At 31.9% G+C, this 23,665-nt stretch overlaps 1 protein-coding gene across 1 annotated transcript; it reads right to left on the reverse strand.

Annotated features, from left to right (window-relative positions):
- Positions 1-1,688: 1,688 nt before the first annotated feature.
- LOC134718617 (uncharacterized) lies at positions 1,689-10,998 on the reverse strand. Its single transcript, XM_063581253.1, has 4 exons — positions 10,846-10,998; positions 5,248-5,577; positions 3,063-3,158; positions 1,689-2,391 (listed from the first exon to the last, which is right to left on the reverse strand). Exons 1-4 carry the CDS (start codon positions 10,889-10,891, stop codon positions 1,871-1,873), a joined length of 993 nt encoding a protein of 330 aa, XP_063437323.1. The 5' UTR covers positions 10,892-10,998; the 3' UTR covers positions 1,689-1,870.
- Positions 10,999-23,665: the final 12,667 nt, after the last annotated feature.

The raw sequence follows: 23,665 nt of genomic DNA on the forward strand, positions 1-23,665 counted from the left end.
ATGGATGTAAAGCATTTATTCTTTTCGTTTTCCTATGGTGGATGGCCAAAACAAATGCAAACAAAGAGTTAAAAATATTTTTTTTTGTAGATATCATGACGCATTTATAAACTAGTGTGGCAAAAAGAAGGAAGCTGATATGTTTGCGAATAAACTTTTTTAAATTTCCCCATTGATTGTGTAATAGTTTTATAATTGTAATGACAATAACTTTAACTGATGTCATATATCAATTTTCGCGCGACACCAATGCGTCCTATGTAGACGTAACGCCCGTCTGGTGTACAAAGTTAGAAGTCTGTTATTTGGGATAGGTTTTTCCAATACCAAACAAATTTAAGACATGTTATAACCACTACTGGGACCAGTACCTACCATGAGGGTTGACTGTTTTCTTATATTTTTCCAGTTTTTGTTTAATTAATTACATTTATTTTTAAACAAATCTTCAATAATTTTAATAATGTGAATCTGGTATAGTAAAAGTGGTAGTGTTAACGTTAGTGATAAAAATATTTAAAGAAAAAAGTAATTGTTGAATATTAAATAAAACACATATTAATTTGAGCATTTAAAACAGGAAAAACATAACCGCAGAACAGGAAAAACTTAAATGCAGAACAACATCCTTGTCATCATACTTCAATGACTAGATCGGTTGATCACGTTGAGTCATGTCAATTTATTTAAAATCTCTATTTTAGACCGACGACTGTCCAGAACCTAAAGTACATGCAAACTTTTAAAAAGTATTCATGCTTATGTTTGCATATTTTATTATTATGATTAAATATTAAAAAACGATATTAACTTTACTAAAGACAAAGACAACATTAACTCTAGCTGTAAGAATTGTTTGGTTCTCTCTCTTTGGCGTTATATGTATCACATCTTTCCTTCTTATTTGTTTTGTTTTAGAAGCAACACATTTATTAAAAAAATATGTTGTTGGCATGACACGGGTTATGTTCTCATATATTTTATGAAAGTATGATATTAAATCCATAATGGGAGGGATTGTGCCTGATATTAATATGATGAAGACATAATCTTTCAATCACTTAATTGAGGTCTGGAGCTAGCATGTCAGTTAACTGCTAGTAGTCTGTTATTTTCTTTTGTTGACATTGAACTCGGAATTTTCTTTCTTCTGAATTTTAATGTGCGTGTTGTTAGTCGTTTAATTTTCTACATTGGCTAGATGTATAGGGGGAGGGTTGAGATCTCATAAGCATGTTTAACCCCGCCGAAATTTTGCACCTGTCCTAAGTCAAGAGCCTCTGGCCTTTGTTAGTCTTGTATGATTTTGAATTTTAGTTTCTTGTGTATAATTCGGAGTTTAGTATGACGTCCATTATCACTGTACTAGAATACATATTTTTTAGGGGCCTGCTGAAGGACATCTACGGGTGCGTGAATTCTCGCTACATTGGAGACCCATTGGTGGCCTTCAGCTGTTGTCTTCTCTATGGTCGAGTTGTTGTTGCTTTGACACATTCCCCTTTTTCTTTCTCAATTTTATTTACCTTATTTCATTTGATGATTTTTTGTTTCTATGCGTGCTTATTTGTTTAATTTTTGAAATTGATAATTAATATTGTATGCACTATTAATTTATAGGCTAAAACAATGCAACAATGCTAACTTAATTTTTTTATTCATAATACAAAACATTTAGAACATTCAATACCAATATACCAATAATAAAATAATAATTGAAATAACAATTGTTTCAAATCACAAAAGTAAAAAGAAAGTTAACGAAAAGCTGCTCCCAATATTATGCATGTTATATGTACATCTAAAATACTAATTGTGTATCAGCAATATATAATAATGTTTAATTCTTCTATTTCGTCAAAAGAAGTTGCTACAAATTACCCATTTGACTTAGGTCAGCAATGTTGTACATGTTGTGGTAATGATTCCCAGTTTGAAATGGTGGACATTGCACATATGTATGGGAGTAAAGTCCCCAATGTTCAGTATGTTCAGTAAGGGGTTGATAAAGATTGCTCACATTAGAATAGTCGTTGGTAAGTTCGGAAAAGTTTGCTTGGTCATTACTGTAGATTTCCTGGGGTGGCCCTGTCAAAGGGTTTTCCTGATTCTCCAATATCACTTCGACATTTCCTGAATCGGGGTAGTGGTAATATGGTTCAATATTAAGAGAGTTGTTTTGAACTTTGCAAGACATCTCCTCGTAATCGACCTTATCATAATAATGATCATTTTGCTGGTCTTCTTCAATATCGGCCGGATGATTATTCACTAGTGAAGATGATACTTTGTTCTTGCGTCTTGTTTGAAATAGAATAATTGCTGCAATCAATGCTAGAACAATCACAATAATCATTGGCGGTATCGACAGGATGAATACAATTGGAATTGCTACAATGCAACAATACAATTAGTACATTAATGGATGTGTTAGATTTCTTCTTATTTTTTATTATTCCTACATGCTACAGTGCAAAAAAATGTAACATTAAAGTCCATTCTTCATATACAGAACAACTATTTATATCGAAATACATTTTCTGTAAGGAAGATAACCATTATGCATACCTAATTTGTGCGTGGTAGTCTGTCCTTTTTTCCTAGGAAGGACAGTACACAGATTAAGTCCAAGCTATCCAGGCTACGGTTTAAAAATGTCAAGCATACCATGTTTTCCAACTGATATTCTAATTCTAGGGGTTTTTTTGGTTTCTATCATTTTCTTGTGATATGTGTTTTTACTGTTACTGTCAATTTACTTTTATTTTTGCAATGGCAGGTATTTCTCATATTTCATTGTTCCAATATGTTGGTCGTTTTATATTATTTCTTGAGGTCTAATATAAATTCAATAAAAATATGCATAAAAACTGGATGTTATTGCTGAGATTTTTGTCGGTTGTTAATGGAACACGTGTTGTAAAGCAGTGTATTATTTTTATTATGTTTGTGTTCTTTAATTGTCATGGAATAATCGTTATGTTATTTTTGTTTATACCGTATATTTTTTTACTTAAAATTGGCATTGCAAATGTTATGAGGTAAATAAAAACATGATTTACAAAAAAAGAATCTGGTATCTTCTGTGTTCTTCATAAATGGAAATGTTGTATTATTTACGGTATATACAGAATGGCTTCTCAGGTCCTCAAATTTATCTGAAAAAAGTAACGTGAAAATGATTATTCAACAAAGAAGATGGTTGTTGTTTTACAAGCCTTTCTGAAACTTTTTTTATGGGGGGGCTAAACACAATTATTAGAAATATATCTATAACAGTGGTAAAATTTTATTTCTTTAACATAGGAGAAGAGATTTGAATTGATTGATAAACAAAATCGGAAAACCTCAAAACGTCATAAAAAAGCTAGTAAATCTAATATCTGACTCAGGATAACTGCAAAACCTGCAGAAAGGAATAAATTCTACAAAATTGAAGTGAACCAGATCCCTAGCAAATATGTTTACATGTTTCACTCTGAGTCTTGCTAGAATCAACAAAACCACAGTTATGCATTGGGAAATTTAAGTGCAAGGTAATATCCACATATAGAAAAAAAACATCCCAAAAATACTGAACTCCGTAAAATTCAAAAAGGAAAGTTCCTAATCAAATGGCAAAATCTCAAACACAAAAACGAATGGTTAACAACTGTCATTTTCCTGACGTGGTACAGAACATTGACAAATTCTGAAACACAACAAACAATTAGACAACAACGATATAGCACGTCTATGGTATGAGGGCACACAACTTAGTCACTAGGAAACGGACGATGGTTTCAAAGTATAGATTATTCGCCTGATTGTGAAAGGTTGTAGATTAGATTTAAAGTCGGATTACAATAAATTAAATAATCATTGTTCCTATTAATCCACCAAACACTCGGTATTTAAAAGTCAAAGCTAAGACTGGTTGTCTTGGAGTCAAAATAAAGTGTCTAGGCAGAGTGAAATGTCTTCCTGTGAACTGAAAACTTAAACTTGTGAACCAGCACATAAAAACGCCAGCTCAGTTTGTCTCATGTTGATATTTATCTCCATGAGTATTCATTTAACTTGCAAATGGACAATTGACAGTCGTATATTATCATCTTCCTCGTCATTTTTTTATATCTATTCTTACGTTCACAGAGCATGCAAATCTTTCAATAAAATTCAAAGGAAATCAAAGACATCTAGAGGGCAATATACACTCTTCAATCAAAAAAATAAAAGTCATTATGATATGTACAACATTAAATAATCTACTTTCGAAGACAATCATGACATTAGAAAGCTTCTTAGAAGGTACAGTATTAATCTGACTTTGGACAGACCAATAAAAATTTAGCAGGGTTGAACTATTGTTTGTGATTTCATTCCCCCCTCTCTTTTTTTTTTTTTATCTATATCAGTAGACTAACAAAACGATCTAAAAAGAATAAGGTCAACTGGCATAGTGTTTTTGTAAATGTATAAGGAAAAAGATCAGGGTTTTTTTCAGCACGTTATTTCCTTATAATTAACATACAAGTATGTATTGTACAGCAAATTGGAAACATTGAAATACCATAGTAATAATTTATTCGCAATTGTTATAAATATTTCCGAGTATTTTTTCCGGTTCAAAACATGAATTCAAATGACACAATCATTGAAATTTTCAAAGTTCAAGCTTTAAAGATGAAAATAACCATTTTTTATATGAGAATTCATGCGTTTTTAATTCCCAACAGTTTCGCACTAAGATACATATCGACGTATAATTTGGCTATGCAATTTATCATGACATTTTATGACGATTACAAAAGTATTATACTTTTAACCTGTGTAAAAACATGCACATTTGTTTACGAACATGTTTACGTATTAGGTTATGATTGATAATTATATAGACTTGACTTTCTTTTAATATCTCCGTCAAGTTAGCACAAAGCGCAGGCCTTACCAAAAGGGATAATTGTCAACTAGCAATTTATAAAGAGGTGTACATTGTAAAACATTATTAGCATATATGTGTCCAATGGATGTATTTGTCACCAAATTCACTATTTTTGTAAGGACTACGAAAAGTAAATATTAAAAACTACATTTTGATTGATTCAAGTTTATGGAATAATTTTTATAAATCTGAAAATTCGAGAGAAAAAAAATGCAATTCAGTTTTGGAGAAAAAAAATCACCAAAACCGTACTATACTCCTTTTGTAAAACAGATATTTGAGAAGACTTTTATGTGAAATTCTGTTATTGGTAGACCCCTCACCTTCAACTTTTAAAGTAACCAAATAATAAGTCAAATTAGTTGTGGTATCTACTGCACATCTGTATAACCCAGAATCCAACATTGTTACATTAGATATTTGTAATCCATAATCTTGTCCACCTCTCGAACCAATAATCATCAGTCGTTCGTGATGCCTCAATCCTGTATTTATTCGCCACCCATCAGTGTATACAGTTGTAAAAGATTTCTCAGTATTTTTGTCTCGGCGAGTCCATTGAACTAAGTCAGTGCCTTGTTTGTTTTCGCAAGGTAGAACAACTGTTTCTCCAACGATGCTGTCTGTATTGATATTAAAGCTGATGACAGCACCTATAAAGATATAAAACAGAGCAACATCATTATGTTTTACTTGTTAGTTTAAGTTTTATGTATAGGGTTTAGTGTCATTAATTAAGAGAAATATCGCTTCTTTTCCTTCTACATGTTTAATTTTATTTAATATTTTTTTAACGAGAGGATGAACAAAAAAAATATATAATGTTGAAATTTCATAGTCTTTCAAGTTGTTAATCAAATATAAAATATTCAAAAGTTTAACAAATTTATATTTTTCGGCATCATGATTTTTTTTTACCAATACCAAGAGTACGAAGAAAAGATCAAATTATCTGACACACTCGCAGTGCCATTTATTAAGGAAATTGTTCTTGTTTTTTTTTAATTTCAACAATTCTTAACTTTGGTTGTTTTTTTATCGGCAGTAAATATTTTAATGTTTACTTTTCAAAATATTTTGCTTTACCTTTCATAAATACATTTAAAAAATAATAGTGTCAGATGTTAGTGGAAAAAAATAAGAATGCTTCACTTTTTACTGAATATAATATCCCAACTCGTCCATTCTTTCAATAAAAAAATCTTCTGTTACTATCGAGGTAAAATAATTAAATAATAATATGTAATTTTAAAATCATACACGAACTATACCGATAAACTATACTGTTGGTCCGGAAGTACTATGCCGAGAAACTATATTAAGTGTCCGGAAGAACTATACCGAGAAACTATACCGAGGGTCCGGGAGAACGATACCGGAAACTATATTGAGGATCCAGAAGAACTATACCGAAAAACTATACTGAGGGTCGGGGAGAAGAATACCGAGAAACTATATTGAGGGTCCGGAAGAACTATACCGAGAAACTATACTGAGGGTCGGGGAGAAGTATATCGAGAAACTATACTGAGGGTCCGGAAGAACTATTACAAGAAACTATAATGAGGGTCCGGAAGAACTATACCGAGAAACTATACTGAGGGCCCGGAAGAACTATACAGAGAAACTATACTGAGGGTCGGGGAGAACTATACCGAGAAACTATAATGAGGGTTCAGAAAGTTTTAGAATATGAAAAAAATATTAAGATACCATGTTCTACCGCTGCATCGAGTGTGATACAGTATTTATTAAACTGAGACTATCATATATTTTTGATTTCAAAACGCCAGGTTAACAGAACGTTTAAATATTTAAATATGTAAACTTTAGTGTAGAGTGTGGGTAAATCTCGCATTGCGAGAGACTTGGTGGTGTAACAAGTTTTCTTATGATTTATAGAATGATATGCAGACAATCTTTATCATTTTTTTAATGACTTGCCGCAGAAAGGTAAGTTCGAAATGTGACGTCATCAGACATGGTCACCTTTTTCAATGACATCACAATAGGATACTAGAGGAAAGCAAGAAAATTTTATCAAATTTTGACCAATAAACATCTGAGATAATATGAACCACACAATGATAAAATATAAGAAACCACCAGGTCTGGAAAAGAATTAATCAAATAAGAATTAGAAAAACGTTTATATGTTTTCGTTTGTATTGTATTTTCCTTGGGGTTTATATGATTCGTTCATCCTATTTCGACTGTTCAAAATTCAAGAGTCTATCTGAAATTGAGGTTAATTATATGGCCCTCCGAATACGGTTCCGATCCCTAACATCACTGAAGAGACATTAATTGTCAAAATCCGGATATTGTGTACAAATTTGTGCATCTGATGTTTGTGATATACCATCTTTTCCACAAGATGATTGTTTTCATTTTGGTATTAAATAAATATAAATATTCATTTTGGTACACCTAGTGATCAATTTATCTGGCAATCGGCAGGATTTAAGAACACCAATTGTTGAACCTGAAAGTCAAATGCGCTTTGTTAAAATATACTTTTTCACTTTTTTATCTGTTGGAAAATGATGTTTGTGCTGTATTCAGACCCCTCTACCAAGAGTATTATTTTAAATAATCACGTATAAAAATTGGAGTTTTAATCCAACGCAGTGGTTTAAATGTCCTTTTCAATTTAGACTTTTAAAAAAATTGCTGGTCCGTACTTGCTGTATCAGTTCTTTAGTGTTTAAATGAAAGAAATGTATAAAGCAAACATTAAACAATGTTTAAATAATGAAAGAAAAAAACACCGTGATTATAAACCATTATTACTAATGTATTCTAGATGTCCTTTAGACGAATGTTGAACATCCGTTTTATGGATATTAGTAGTTAATTCGTTAATTCATTGTAAATATGGCCATAGGAAATTTTTATAAAAAATGTGTCGCTTTTTCATGTGTAATTTACTATGTTGTCAATTTTGGAAATTTGTTTTTTTTAGTTCTATTTTAGATCAAAAAGCATTTTATTCCATCGTCAATATTATATAATTCTAAAAATATATATCTTAGAAGTTTGAAAAGAAAAAATATAATAGTTGATGTACAAGTTTCTGGTAAATCATTTCTTGTACCACTCACCCATTTGTTCAAGACTTTGGCTAACATGGCAAATGAGATTAACTTGGTTGGTCATAAAATTCAAAAAATGTACTACTCAAAAACTTCTTATTATTATACTCTTAATGAAAAATCGGTCTTCTGCAAATACTTGCAGCGAACAGAGTATGTATTGGCGGCATGTTTGCTGCAAATACGCTGCAGGTCTGCTGCAAACAATTTACCATGCAAATGAGTGTTTTCTGCAGACCTGCAGCAAACATTGTTATTCAAATTAATCTTTCACCTGTGTGTTTGCAGCAGACCTGCAGTAAATATTTATTTTAAAATTATGTTGTCTCCTACGTGTTTGCTGCAAATTTGCAGGAACTGCATACATCATACAATTATCCAACAGTATTTATAGTGCAATACAGATGATTTATTTGGTTCAAAAACAATTAACCAATGTAATGTTGTGTACACATCACATATATATAACACAGCAAATTATAGAAAGTTAGGCTACTTACACATGTTACATACATAAAATAATTCAAAAACTCTATCATAACAAAAGTTTATAAATAGATTAATAAAGGTTTTTATTTTGTTTTTACGTGCCTAAATGACATTGCAAATGGTATGAATATCTAATGAAATTGAGAATGGAAAAGGGAATGTGTCAAAGAGACAACAACCCAACCATATAACAGACACCAGCAGAAAGTCACCAATAGGTCTTCAATGCTGGTCCCTAAATAAATATATATACACTAGTTCAGTGAGTATGAACGCCATACTAAACTCCACTATACATAAGGAAAAAAAGAGTTAAAAATAATACAAGCCTAACAAAGGTCAGAGGCTCCTGACTTTGGACAGACGCAAAAATGCGGCGGGGTTAAACATATTCATAGTATAGTATTTTATAATACAAAAATAATAAATTGTTTTAAATTAATGGTGTGCATAAAAGCTGCAATGTTTGCAAGAGGTTTGCAGCTAGCTATAAACTTCTGAAACATTATCAAAAGGGTTCCTGCAAGCTTTTTGTTTGCAGCAAACCTGTAAAAGTCTGCTGCAGACCTGCTGCAAACATTTCAGTTCTGTATATAGATACATAATTCTATTCCAGAGTTCAGTTTGATTATAATATTTTTTTTCAAACAATTCCTTGATATTTTCTATTTATAGTCAATTTGCCAATTACCAATTTGATTCTGTTATTACCCATTTTTTTTTTAATTACTTCCCTTTGTCAATCGTCAACTGGTTCTTTACCGGACAAAACTGGGCATTGCCAGTGCAAAACATGATGAATTGAATGTGATTAATCGGCGGTTTTACTAATTTATCATGAAAAAATATTTTGATATCATAAGTATTTTGCTGAACAACAAATTAGTGCAAGTGAAATATGAGAAGTCCTTACAGACTGCTCACATTACGCACAGATAAATTTACTCTTTCTGCTAGCTCTCCATTGTAAATAAAAACTAATGTCCCTGATAAGAGAGACAACTAAAAAAAGGATCTCCAGGGTCAATAACGGGAATTGGCAAATGGACTATTAGAGATCCCTTTTTTATTTTTCACCCTTATGCGGAACATTAAATTTTATTTGCAATGATGAGCTAGCAGAAAGAGAAAATCTACCTGTGCTTAATGTGAGTAATTTTTAAGGTTTTCAAATCTTTTAATTGCATTAATTTGTTGTTAACTAAATACTTTTGAAATTGAAAATAAAAGTAAGTTAAACTGCCGATACAACACTTTCAATTCGTCATGCTTTGCATTGGCAAAAGCCAATTTTGTCCCGTATGGAGCCAGTCTACGATTATCACGAAGGAGAAATTTGTTTGAAAAGAGTGTGATAACAGAATGAAATCGGGGATTGGCAAATGGACTATTGTATTACATGTTTTGGAAATACATTGTAGTTCCAGAACAATATTTAAACGAGAATGAAACGTAAAAGAATACAACCTTAAACATGTTAATCGCCTTTCTACGTATCATGCGTGGACACACTCCATTTGTGTCCGATATTGAACCAGTCTACGATTAACAATTAAAAAAGAGAGGCAATCTGTATAAAAAATGTGTAATATCAAAATAAAATCGGTAATTTCAAATGAACTAATTTTAAAACATTCTAAAAGTACAACAAATTTTATCAATTTATATATATTGATGAATGATTTGAAAACATTTTTTTAATTTCTGATTCTAATACAATTATGATCAATTATAATCTGCTCAAGTCATGACCGAAACGACTGCACACAAAATGACCGAACTTGCAGACTGTGTATGCCGTGGAAGAAACGATTATGGCCAATTATACAGCAGTGTGGCATAAAAGTCAGTTGCATCGGGTTGCGAACTTTGAAACGTTCCTTGGGTTTTTGTGTTGTTTACTTGATCATGTTGATGTAAGAAATGTAATAAAATAGTTTTAGTTGTCAATCAATTATTTAGTAAAATGTTGAGGACTTTTGTATCTTTTTTTAAAGATTATTTATGAACAAAATCAGTAGATCGTCTCTTTGGTGATCAGTGAATTTAGCTTTATATATTTTTAAATCAATTGATCAAATATGAGAATATGGAATATGCATGAACTGAATTAAAGCATAAAACAAATCAATGGTTTAATTTCAGGCTAATAAAGCTATATAGAAGATAACTAAAGGTAACTCTTTATTTGCAAAAGAATAATAAGGTAAACCAAGACTTGATACTGGAAACATAGACATAGAATATATTGCAAATCACAATTAATTAACTTTCATTTCAATTTAAGTAACACAATATCTTTGCTACGCATTGTTATTACATATATAATTTATATACCTGTGACTATCGCAATAAGGTTGTTAAGTAAAATAAACAGGATCATTATCTTATCCAATTCAAATCAATGAAAAAATCCAATTCATCAGAGGTACCAGTCATCGAAAAGACTTCAACAAACAAGGATATATTCAAAATATCGTGTGATCAATTTCCCGGAACTTTTAAAAACGAAACTAGAACTATTTTTAGTAACTAAGAATAGAATAGAATAAAAAAGTTTATTTTCTTATTCATAGAGCCCAATCAATGTATTAATACAGACAATACAATATATTTATGATTTTTATAAACATAATAAGTAATTAATGATAAAAGGGGGAAAGATTGTTAATACAGTATGCAAGGGAGGATAACTCCTTGTTTTAATGAGTTAGATAATAAATGTTATGTGTGTATACATGTCGTGTACAAGTTGCGATTTTGTACAGGTTATAACATGTACAAACATATTGTACATGTTATAACTTCAAACATAATAATACGATAAACATGATAATGCGATAATAGAAAGATATCCTTATTGTTCGATTTTGTACAAGTTAAAACCATTTTTAAGCAATATTTTGTACAGGTTATAACATGTATGAGGTACTTTTGTACATGTTATAACTTGTATTTTTGCATTATACAAGTTATAACATGTACAATATGTTTGTACATGTTATAACCTGTACAAAATTGCAACTTGTACACGACATATACATTTAAAAAATTGACTAGATAGAATATTTTTCATAGAACTTTTGCCCTTCTCATTTTAAATACAAAATTATGATAGTTTTTACTAGTAATCACTGGAATCTTATATATAAACTGCATGTAATCATTTGGCATTATAAAGTTTAAATGCAATTTCCTCAAGTGTCTCAAGTTATGAAATCTAATATGAGGAAGGCGCTACCTTAAATGCCAGCTTTATACTAAGACAATGTCCTATGTTTTGATTAGTTGTTGGTTGTTTAACTTCCAGTGGCAAATATTTCATGCATGTTCAGAACAAATGTCCTAGGCTACATTAACGTATTGTTAATGTCTAAAATAAAATTATAAGTTCAGATAGAAGATGTTTAGGGAACGAACATTGAACTTGAAAAGGCATGAGGGATTATGGTATTTTTCCTAAAAAAATATTCTGGTTCATAAATTGATGAATAGAATATCTGTTCAAGCATATGACAAAAAAAATGTTTTTAATCCAGATCTTCACCAAAAATGATTTTATCTTTCAGATATATATGCAAATTAAATTTAACTTTTTATATATATCTTAATTAAAACATAAAAACTTCCCAAACCGCACATGTAAGTCTGTACACAGTAGTTTTTTAGGTGATAATAAAGGCCGTATAATAATTAGGCCGTGTTTGCCAATTTGTTATGATAAACATCAATAATAGTGTTAAATTTTGACTAAATAATTTTAGTTGAAGGGCTTCGGTAAAAAAAATCTGACTCAAATAAAAAACCATTCATTGTATTTCTGATCATCTTCAGTTTGTGAGTTGTACATGTTCTACATCAATTTCATGTACTAATTCAGTCAGTTTTATGTCATTTTTTGCAAATATTTTTTGTATTACATGCACATGATGTAGCTTACTTTTCGAGTTTTTATATGACAGCAAAATAAAATTGAGAATGGAAATCAGAAATACAAGCATGTAAAAATTTGCTGAATCATGGCATAGTTGTTTTCAAGAAGACACATTTGGTTTCCAGACAATAACTTGAGTATAAGTAAATGGATCTCTATGAAATTTAGTACAAGATTCAATACACAAAAGGAAGATTATAATTGATTTTGGGGTTGTGGTACAACATTTTTGGTTTTTTTTTGGTTTTTTTTTAGTTTTTCTTCCAAAAATTACCTTATTTACATTGATAATACTCATCTAGTATATATATATATAGATTCAACATATACTGATTTGGCAGGAGATGCACTCAAAATAGGGTGTTTTAAATATTTTATCTGTAGTTTGTGCATTTTTCCTATGATGTGTACTTCTTGATAATCATGATAATGTTAATGTGAGTATCATGATAAAGAAAATATACTTGGTAATCGTAATTTTATATTCACAATTGACATGCAACGGAGCAGGAAAAAGATCTTCTATCCCTTTAAATGCACATGATTTTTTTTCTCACAGAATCACAAATTATTTGGTAAATAAAACATTTGTCAATGTTTGAAACTTACAGTTATAAAAATTTAGTTTAGCTTGTTTAAATGTTTTACTGATTGTGATTTTTTTTAACAGCAATGTACAAAACACTTGATAAAATTGCATTACAATATCTGCAGAATTTTTGATAACTTTCCTTACAATAAATTCAGAAGGACATAGAACTAACACATTGTCCATGCTATTCTGATCTGAGTGTTATACATACATATACTGGCATGGCTGTGCTGTTTCAAGTTGTCTTCTTTTTCTGTTTCTTAAGAAGTATTTGTTTAACCTGTTCAGTTACTATAAAGTGTTACAATTCTTATTTAGATGCAACACATAAATAGTGACCAAAAAGTTACTACTTTAACATGAGAGGAGCTAGAAAAAAATTTAAATGTACACATTTTCAATATTTTGTAGGACTTATTATCATATGAAATGAAGGAGATATGTACATGTAGTTCAAGACTTCTGCTGAATAGAAATATGTGGGTCTACCTGATACCTGTTTTCAAATTAGTCCATATTGAAGTTTAAAGGATCCAAAATTAAAATATGTTTGATTTCAACTGACATAAACAAAAATTGGTGTTATTTATATGATCAATATACATCTGCGGTCGTATCAGGCTGTGCATGGCAATGCATTTTATTGCCTTTAGGTTTGTACTTTTTTGGGGGTTTTGGTCATGAAAATAAATTTGTAAGTCTGTTGTGAAGTTGCTAACATGAGAATACCCTAATTTTACCTAAATTGTAAGTTATTTTTACCCAACTTTTTTATGTACCAGACAAAAGTTTATTCTGTTCTTATTTTGTAGACTTTCCTTGTTTACAATAGAGTTACACCACTTTAATTTGGAGTCCATGTAGAGTCATTGAAAAATGTGTTTGAAATTACATCCAAACAATCCATGATCCTGTAATGAGGCCAGTACCCAAATTCCATACATCATTACATTTATGGTTAATTTCAACTCCTTTAAACTGGGATATAAACAGAGATTTTTTTTTTTTCATGCTGTAACTATTATTTTTGGAAGAAAAGGATGTTCATGGTAACACATTTAATTTGCTCATTTTGTTGGAACCAAATTGAACCTTTCCATAGATTCACCTGATAGTTACCTGTCCATTTAAACTTTTTGCAGTTCTTTTGTCCCATTGAACAAATACAACAGGTATTGTTCTCTGTATAGTTTATAGTCACCCAGACCTTTAAATTTCTTCTAAGAGAAATCTATCACTCATTAATTAATCTATCAGAGTAAAAAGATGATAATAAGATAATTTACCATGGTGAAACAAAACTTGTAAGATTGTTGCAGGTATTCTTTGTTGAATAGGTGCAGTTTGGTTACTGAGTACAATTTTGGTACTGTGATGTTATATCATAAGTATGCTAAAAAGGTTGAAATGTGAACCTGATAGTGATATAGTGATAAAGTACTTGGTAGAGTGAAAATGTTTTGACCAGGGATAAACTAATGCATAAAATATGCAGGCAACTGCTGCAGCTTAAATTTCAAAGGATGTAGCCCACATCCTTCCTAGTAACATGCCCTGTATATATCTACATGTATCATGGTTTTTTCTCATGGGTTATCATAATAACTCAAAAAATCCAATTTTGGACAGTATTGACGCATACAATATATACAGTAGTCAGTTCTAAATGTACTACTCAGACTCAAGTCTCATTTTATGATTAAACTTAGAGAGAGAAAACAAAATAGTTTCCATTTCCTGGGACTGTATAAGGTGTGACATAATCAATGAAAAGATGTCTTGAGAGTTTGCCATCTAGGAAATACAGAATTAGAAGATTGTGAATTATTTGAATGTTTTAACTTTTGTTAAGTTTTGAATTAGTCTGTGGGCTACCATAGGATCCAGAGGGAGACCCTTTTCTTGGGGGAAAAAGGATGATTATATAGGAAATAACTAAAGCATGACTGGAGCGCCCCGTCAGCCCTCCCTTTTTTTTTATGAAAAATGCTAGATTCGCCATTGACTACATGAATAACCGTGATCACATTCAACTGTATAATTATCACTGTTCCTTTGTGTGGAGAATATTGATATGTGGCAGATGAACATAAGGAGTCATGGTCAACCAGTGCACCGGAGTTTATACCCCGCATGCCCGGCATGGCCAATTTGTAAAAAGAAATGCGAGATGTATTGCTTGCAGAGTTTTTTTTTGTGTTCCCATGGCTGGACGGAACTTTTACGCTAAACAAGTTATCGTTAACTATTATTTTGTGACTTTTGAATGAAGTACCTGTGATTATTTAGGACATTTGTTTTGACCTCACTGATAATGGAATGTTGAAGCAGACGAAACATGGCGTTAGATGTTGTTGTTCTAACTTCAGTAATTTCCGTGGTACAATTAAATTTAAATAAGCCACACAAGTTACCAAAATTTCTGAATCCTTGTTATATCAAACAAATAAAAATTAATGTCGTAGTAAACATCGAAATTATTCCGATCTGTTCCGTTTATTCAAGATCACGTTAAAACGTTAAATTTGGCCGCCATTAAAAAAAATAATCGTACGAGATTTTACGAGAGTGACGATACTTTTCAGATGGGTCGTCTAAAAAGAGTTATCGTTCTTTATTCCAAAACGATGCTTCTACCATAAGTGCCAGCTAAAATATTATGATTTTATTCTCTAACATTATTATATAGCGGCATGTAAGTAAGAAATCAGCTTCAACTTCTACCCTGTTGAGTGGACAAAACAAGCATATTCCAGCTGACGAGGTAATGCAACTTTTTTTCCTTGACCATCAAATTTTCTTTCCTAGTAACGATCTCTCTTAATCTGAAATTGAGGCTACTTATTCTATGTATACGTGTGTTTACTAATAATTTTTTTTTTTAAGTTAACAAAATTTTAAAATTTAAAGTCAAGTTTGAATTTAAGATTGAGTCTTTAGTTTGCTCTGCTCATCATGAGACATGTTATTTCTTAATTATCTCGCTTTTCAAATGTCTAATATAATTCAATTTGAGGCATTTATTAAGTTACCTCTTAAATTTGTTTTCACTACATTTTTGGTAAAAAGAAAGATCGATATTTTAAACTTTCTCACTGAAAAATTAGTTACTTGTATTATATACATGGAATTTGTTTGCAACTATGGTAACCTTAGTCCGAGATTACTCTGACGTCTAACGGCTGTTTTGCCAGACAAGCTGGGCTGTTGGACGTCAGAGCTCGTCCCATATTAAAAAAGTGGATATTTGCCCACCCAAAATAGATGCGCTGCTTTGTCGCTTCTGTTGCTGACTGACGGTCTTTGAATTATATAAATCGGGCATCAATCTGTTCAATTTCATTTATCTCTTTATTTATGTAAGTTTCATCTACCTGCCAACCTTTATTTTTCCATATTTAAACAGATTTCACAGAGACCCATCGATTTCGGCATTTTGACTTTCACTTTTAAATGGACGTCAAGTTAAGAGAGAGTTCGTGGTCTTGAGACTCCAAATATTGAAATATTTATATTTTTTCACCTCCTTTATAGAAGATCGAGGTTTAACATTTAGGAGTCAACCACGATTTTTCACCTCCTTTACAGGAGTTCAATATGAAGCTTTAGGTTACAAGGAAGTAATTATTTACATAGGCGACAATGGTAGCCTTATTTGGTCTTGCCTTTTCACTATCAAAGATCCATTGAAAACCATTTCAAATTCTGAATTATCAACACCTTTGGGTGTAATTGCAATGGTCAAACACATATGGTGCCGCTGCTTTTTTGATAGAAAAATGGCATTTTTTAAGGGTACTCAACGGTTCCGGAATTTTCGAAAGAGTATGAATAAAGAACACTCCTTGCTTAATTTGGCACAGAAAATGTTGCTTGTCTAAGAGAGTTTTCTCTTAATTTTTCGCTACTTCTACACCAATGGCCAATACCCATTTCTCACTATTTCAATTTTAATTTCTAATTACCAAGGCAGCAGAAAATAAATTTAATTCTACTTAATATTATCTTGGATGTAAAATCTAGGTGGCGCCAGTCATCTATATGTACTTCCTTTTAACCATTTAGTTCCGACCACGTTACTGGTTTCTTGTGGTCACGTGATAATCTTTGAAAATGAAAGGCAAAATGCCGAAATCGATGTATCACTGTGAAACTGTTTAATTATGAGAAAATAAAGGTTGACAGGAAGGTGAAACTTACATAAATGAAGAGACAAATGAAAAATGAACAGATTTATGCCCGATTTATATAATTGTAAGGCCGTCAGACGGCACCAGAATGGACGAAGCAGCGCATCTATTTTGGGTGGACAAATATCCACTTTCTGATATAGGACGAGCTCTGACGTCGCACGGCCCAAGCCTGTCTGGCAAAACAGCCGTTGGACGTCAGAGTAATCTCGGACTACGGTAACCTCTGCTGTATGATATTCGATGAAAGCACAAAAATAGATAAAGACAAAGCACATGTACATTAGCACAAATGAAAGACAAGAATACAAAAAACTACAATGGCACAATGAAAAATGAGTCACGTCAAATGGATGTAACCAAAAACAGACAGGACAAAAAAAAACAAAAAACAGAATACTATAACACATTATTACGATGACAGCGTCAGTACCCAGAATCTGTACTTCAAGACGATCGTGTATTTTTTTTTTTTTTTAGTTGATACGGAATATTTATTAACAAGTTTTGGTACCTTTGAAAATGAACTATTTTGGAAAAATGACGAGACGTTCTTTGACAAACCCTGGTTTAACTTTGTACTCATACACTGGTGGCGTTTTACAAAGTCTGATTCGGAGAAGAGAGGTCTTTAATACCGACAGAATTGAATGCTTATTTTTGTAAATTAATTGGGAAAAACGGAAAGGCATTCAAGACTTATAATTACATTTTTTTGCTATGATTATGAAATCACGATTTCTATAATTATTTGTTTTACCTGTGCACTTTATCGTGGAAACGTTTATCAGCATGAATTCCTATGCTACCCTTTAAATGTTGAAAGACATTGTGGATTATTTCTTTTATATGATTTGTATTAAATTTCACATGAGGAATGTTGGTATAAAGCTCGAAGTTCACAATTTTGGTGATTATACTTTTCGGGACATTGAACCACCATATTCATTTTGTCCCTAGTTTTTGTAGTTGATGTTCTCTCGTTTAGAATGTTTGTTATTTGTCTATTTTTAACGTTTTGTGGCCGACTTTATGGTTTTGGGATTTCATTGTTGAAGGCCGAACTGTGACATATGGACAAAGATAATTATACGCCTTTCATACAAAACTGAGACCACAATAGTTTTCCAATGTTCAAGGCTCGTCAATTGATTAAGATGAGAAAACAAAATATAAAAGACTTGAATTCCAAATGTTTAACAGTTCAAACAAGAAAACTAATTGCCAAATTGATGTACAAATTGTTGTTTTAACGGCAAACAAATGTATAACACAGCAACAAACGACAACCACTGAACTACAGGCTCCCGATTTAGGACAGGCACATACAAACATAATATGGCGGTGTTAAACAAGTAAGGGGATACCAACACTCCCCGTACCTGGGAAATGGTGTGACAGTTCAACATAAGAACAAACTATTAAAATAAGATTAAAAAAAAGGCCTAACGCATCAGATGGATACATATAGAAATGCATATATAACAAAAACAAAGAGTGGACGTGACTAGTACACCCAAAGAACAAAAAGACACTAAGAACAGATCTGATAGTACTCGCAAGAAATGACAGTTATTTAAAAGCCAAATAAAACTAATGAAAGCATGCATCCAATATATACTTTGTTTGCTATACTTTATAAGAAAATAACTAAAAATAAATGCACTAGAGCTTTATTTTTGCATACAAGTCAGCAGATTAATTAAAGTCATATGGAACGAGTGGGTGGTGACAAATAATGTTTGTCCAATTCTTGAACCAATGCATGTATACATCATAAACTTAGTCCTTTGTGTACGATTTTATCATTATTTTCACAAATATATCATATAATCGTCAATTTTTTTTCTCTGTTTGTTATGATTTAACAAATATGGCTGCTCATTAAATGCCGTGTTTTGAAGCCGAGTTTTACCGATTTTTTTTTTTACTGACAAACAATATGTTTTTACTTCAAATGAACACTGTATATATGTACCAGACCATATGAGTATTTGGACCATTCCTGTACGATCCGGACCGTGTGCGTATACTCGTACTGTCATACCTTATCTAGTACCAGCTGGAGCATATCTTTTATTGGTTATAAAAAAAATCAATTATATTACAATTGGATGAATAAAGTGAATAAGTGAAAAAAAAAATCGACGAATTTCAAACCACAAATTTCTGTTCCCCTGAGGACTTAATTCATTGCTTTGCTTTTTTTCTATAAATACCATAGAAGCAGATGAAGGACTCGAAACGAAAGAAAACCAAGAAAGGGAATAAAAAGTGGGTGATAAGTTTTTCGGCTCCCCTATCATACACAACTTGCATAACATTATTGTCGTAAGATGATGCTTCAAATATACTGTCACCAACCCAAAAACAAAAATTGAGTGTAGCTATCACCAGAAAAATACTTTGTTTCATCATCAAAAACTTATTTCCTTTCACACACTTTGCTTTCTCATAATTATCAAATTGTAGGATGCAAATAACCTGTAAATATAATTGATAAATTTTTATACCCCATTTTACCATTAAAAGATAGGCATCTTTATTTACCGTATTAAGTCCGGATTTATCAAAAACTTCCATCAACAGAACACATGACAATAGTTCAAAAGAAACATATGCAATAGATCCCAAGAAACTGATAATTAGTATATTTTGGTGAAAGTGAAATATTTCAACGGAACGCGTGGCGTTAAAATAGGAACTCCGGGACAAAGCATGAAAGCAGAAAGTAAGGAGTACAATCAAAATCATGGTTATAACTATATCATAGGCAAAACCTAAAAGCTCTGCCAAAGACGAATTGAAGTAAAAAGGAACATCCGAATCGCTCATATTCCTTATAGATAATATGTTTTCAGATTTTAACAGAAATCCAAATACAAAATTTGGGGCACAGATAAGAATGCCAGTTATAACATAAATAACCGGATAAGAGGAAAATGAATCAACAGTGTTTTCAGGCATAAGTAGTTCAATGTCGTTCGAATTTTCTTCATTGTTTATTGAATTTGTTGGAGCCGTGGATGTGTCATCTCTAGTCGAAATTGAGCTTGGTCCAATAGAATCGATGTCTTGCATAGATATTAGTTCATCATTTGAACTTTTGCTTTTTACAGGTACCGGCCATAATTCTGCTAAAAATAGCAAACTTAGAAGTGAGTATTCTAGTTCAATAGGATGGCAATACGGTCTAACTGCTTCAAACACAGTTGCTGCATAGCACTTATTGTCGATACTGGTTTTGTTGTCTGCTAAACACGTGGTTGCGGCTTCCCCCTCCATGACGTATACATCAACAAAAAACTGAGTCCACTGCGAAATGTTAGCGAGGAATATCAACAAAAGACTGTAATAAATTTTCCATGAAACACAGAAATTGTAATTCATAAATCGATGTACAAATGTCGATTGAACAATGCAAAATAAAATTTGTACAATTTTGTACATAACAGTTACACTTTCATTTTCTGGTGACACTACCGAAGAATTGTTGCACCCGGTTTGATGTGAAGTGGTAACATTTGGATTACAAGTTATTGCCTTTATCATCTTGACTGCTGAATAGAAAACAGTGGCGCCAGTAAAAATCCACAAGAACGATAGTTTAATCCTGAGAAAAAATCGATCTTGTGTAAGAGCATTGACGCTACGCTATTCCTAAGTCGATGTACAATCATGAAAATGATACATGTTACGGCTGCTACGAGAAAGCAAATACTCAAATATATTTGCTTGGAACCAATTGAAGAACCAGCGAATGTTTTGTCAGTTGGATGCTCAAATGATGCAATCCCAAAAAGAACCACTAATGTTACAACTAGAATACTAGTTAGGATTATGATACCGCTTATACTTCCATCGTGAACTTTCTCTTTCCGTTCTGATTTTCTGTTTCCAGACTTTAACTGAGACAGCCGCCCGGCTGTAAAAGGAATGACAAATACAGCATCAACGACTTCTTTGCAACAATTTAGTCCCATTTCCCTAATAAATGTATGTGTCATGTGAGAAAATGAGAAATGAAAGGTTTTTTTTTTAAGATTTAAGCTGATTTATTATTTCATAAAACTTTCTAGGTTATACAACTTCTTGGTTGTGGTACCTGAAAAATTATAAGATCAAGATGATTAAGTCAACACATGTTTTTTGTCACCAATCATATCTTTTAAGGTATATGTAAATAAAATCATTTAAATAAAGTTTCTTTACCGACAATGCTGTCATAATAAATTCATATAGAGTAAATGTATATGGTTTAGTTCGTTATTTTGGTGATTTACATTAGAGGCATCTAAAAATAATTGGGGGCTTAATCAAAAAAGAAGGTATAATAAAAAAAAGAAGTAAAATCACAAAAATACTGAGCTTAGATCTAGAGAAAAATCAAATCGGAAAGTCCATAATCACATGGCAAAATCAATTGACGAAACGCATCAAAAACGAATGATCAAGAACTGTCATATTCCTGTCTTGGTGCAGGCATTTGTACATCGTACTTACACAAGCTTAAAATTTTTGGAGGGTAATTGAAACGTGTTAAAAGGTGGTACCCAACACTTTCACTAAAATTAATTTGGCTTGTTTAATTTTCATAAAATTTTGACTAAGTATTTACTTTGACCCTTTAACAAAAATATAAAATTTTTAAAAATTTTGAACCAACCATTTTATCAGAAAAATTACACTGGTTATATAGCAGTTTGACAAACACTAATTTTGATCATTGAGAAGCTTAATGTTCCCTTAACAACACAACGTCATTAAAACGTTTAGCTGATTTTACAGAGTTATCTCCCTGTAGTGTTAGGTACCACCTTAACGTATCTATCAGTAAATTGTACAGGAACTGTTCTTCAGATATATAGGACATGTCTCTTAAAAACCCCTTCTTCCGATTATATCCAATTTAACAGACATAGAAATATTAACTTTTAATTCTAATATTCAACTTTTTTTCAAAATGTAAATAAAATGTGTTTTGTGCCGGTAACTACACCTTTGGCTTGAAGTTATCTTCAAAATGCGTATTTACTATAATTGTAATAATTTTTAAATTCAAAACTAACACTTCCGGTAAAAATACGTTATGGCGTAAAATTCCGAAATGAATCCTCATATCGATCAACTTGTATCCTCGATATAGAGTTTTAGATAGATTGATTAAACAATATAAGGTCACTTAAGTACTCAAACATCTTTAGAATGACTAGTGTAAGCCCGCAAATATATGTTTATTAACAATCACCACCACAAGTACATATTAAGTACACTAGAGACCTGATTTTTCACATTTACAAAGACCGTGACATTTTTTCTGACATCTATAGATTACAAGCTCCTGACAAGATGAAGAGGCCTCACAAAGAGTTGTTCAAAAGGGCTCCCATAGATCATATTTGTCTCTTCGGCGTTCAATAGCGTCTGTGATAGTCAGCAAAGGAATAATTTCCAAGCTTTTTACTCATTCAAAACCCGCCATTATATATTGCACATTTTATATTCTGGAAAAGACAAGACCGAGGGTGGGACAAGAAAAGCCTCAATTAGTCTTTCCTCTTCCCAAAAGAGATGTTTCTTGCTTCGTTTACCCCTTATGATGATATGTATAATAAGTTTGTTTGATCTTACAGTAAAACCTTTGATCGTTTTATTAATGTCTAATGACATTATCAAATCCATATCTAGTGATGTTGGCTTATCGATCATCTTTCATATTTCTAAAGTCACATCTTTAAACGCCATACATGTCATCAATGCAGGCTTTTTTTCCCTTTTCCATCAAGCGTGTAAACGCTCAACGCGTGGTGCATTTGTAAGGCTATGGATAGATAAGTATATCAAAAGTTTTTCCCACACCCAAACGCAAGCCAAAGTACGTCTGCTCCTATATCACGATATTGCGAAACAGCAATGGCAGCAACATCAGTATTGACTGTTCGAATTATGACTCCTTTGCATCAGACACATGCATCAGGATTTTAGTGTCAGCCTCTTCAAGTGCACATGGTGCTAAATTTAAAACACCATAATGTGGTGGATAACACAGAACATCACGAACATTTTTTGCTGCAACTACCTTTTCCCAAAAAAAATTATTGACCAAGCTGCTGTGAATGTAAACTCTTTAAGTTCTTTCTTCTTGTCGTCATTTCTCAGAAAACTTTGCAAATTATGAGGAATTTGTTTTGAACCTGGACTCGTCTGTATACTCCCTTTCCCCTAGCTCTTGCTTCTTGTAGCAGCCTTCAAACTATTTTCTTTTTGTGCATCCGAGACTACATCCACAGTTGCTAACAGTTTCAAAGTGTTTCCTAACGAGTATGCAGATTTAGTATTATGTCCTTACCTTAAGAAACCCCTTGAAACTGTAACAAGATGATGAAGTCTTGGATGTATATAGTATTTGTAGCAACAAATGCATAGGATTTTCTAACGAAT

The sequence above is a fragment of the Mytilus trossulus genome, chromosome 5 (assembly GCF_036588685.1).
Source record: "Mytilus trossulus isolate FHL-02 chromosome 5, PNRI_Mtr1.1.1.hap1, whole genome shotgun sequence".
Classification (NCBI taxonomy): Eukaryota; Metazoa; Mollusca; class Bivalvia; order Mytilida; family Mytilidae; genus Mytilus; species Mytilus trossulus.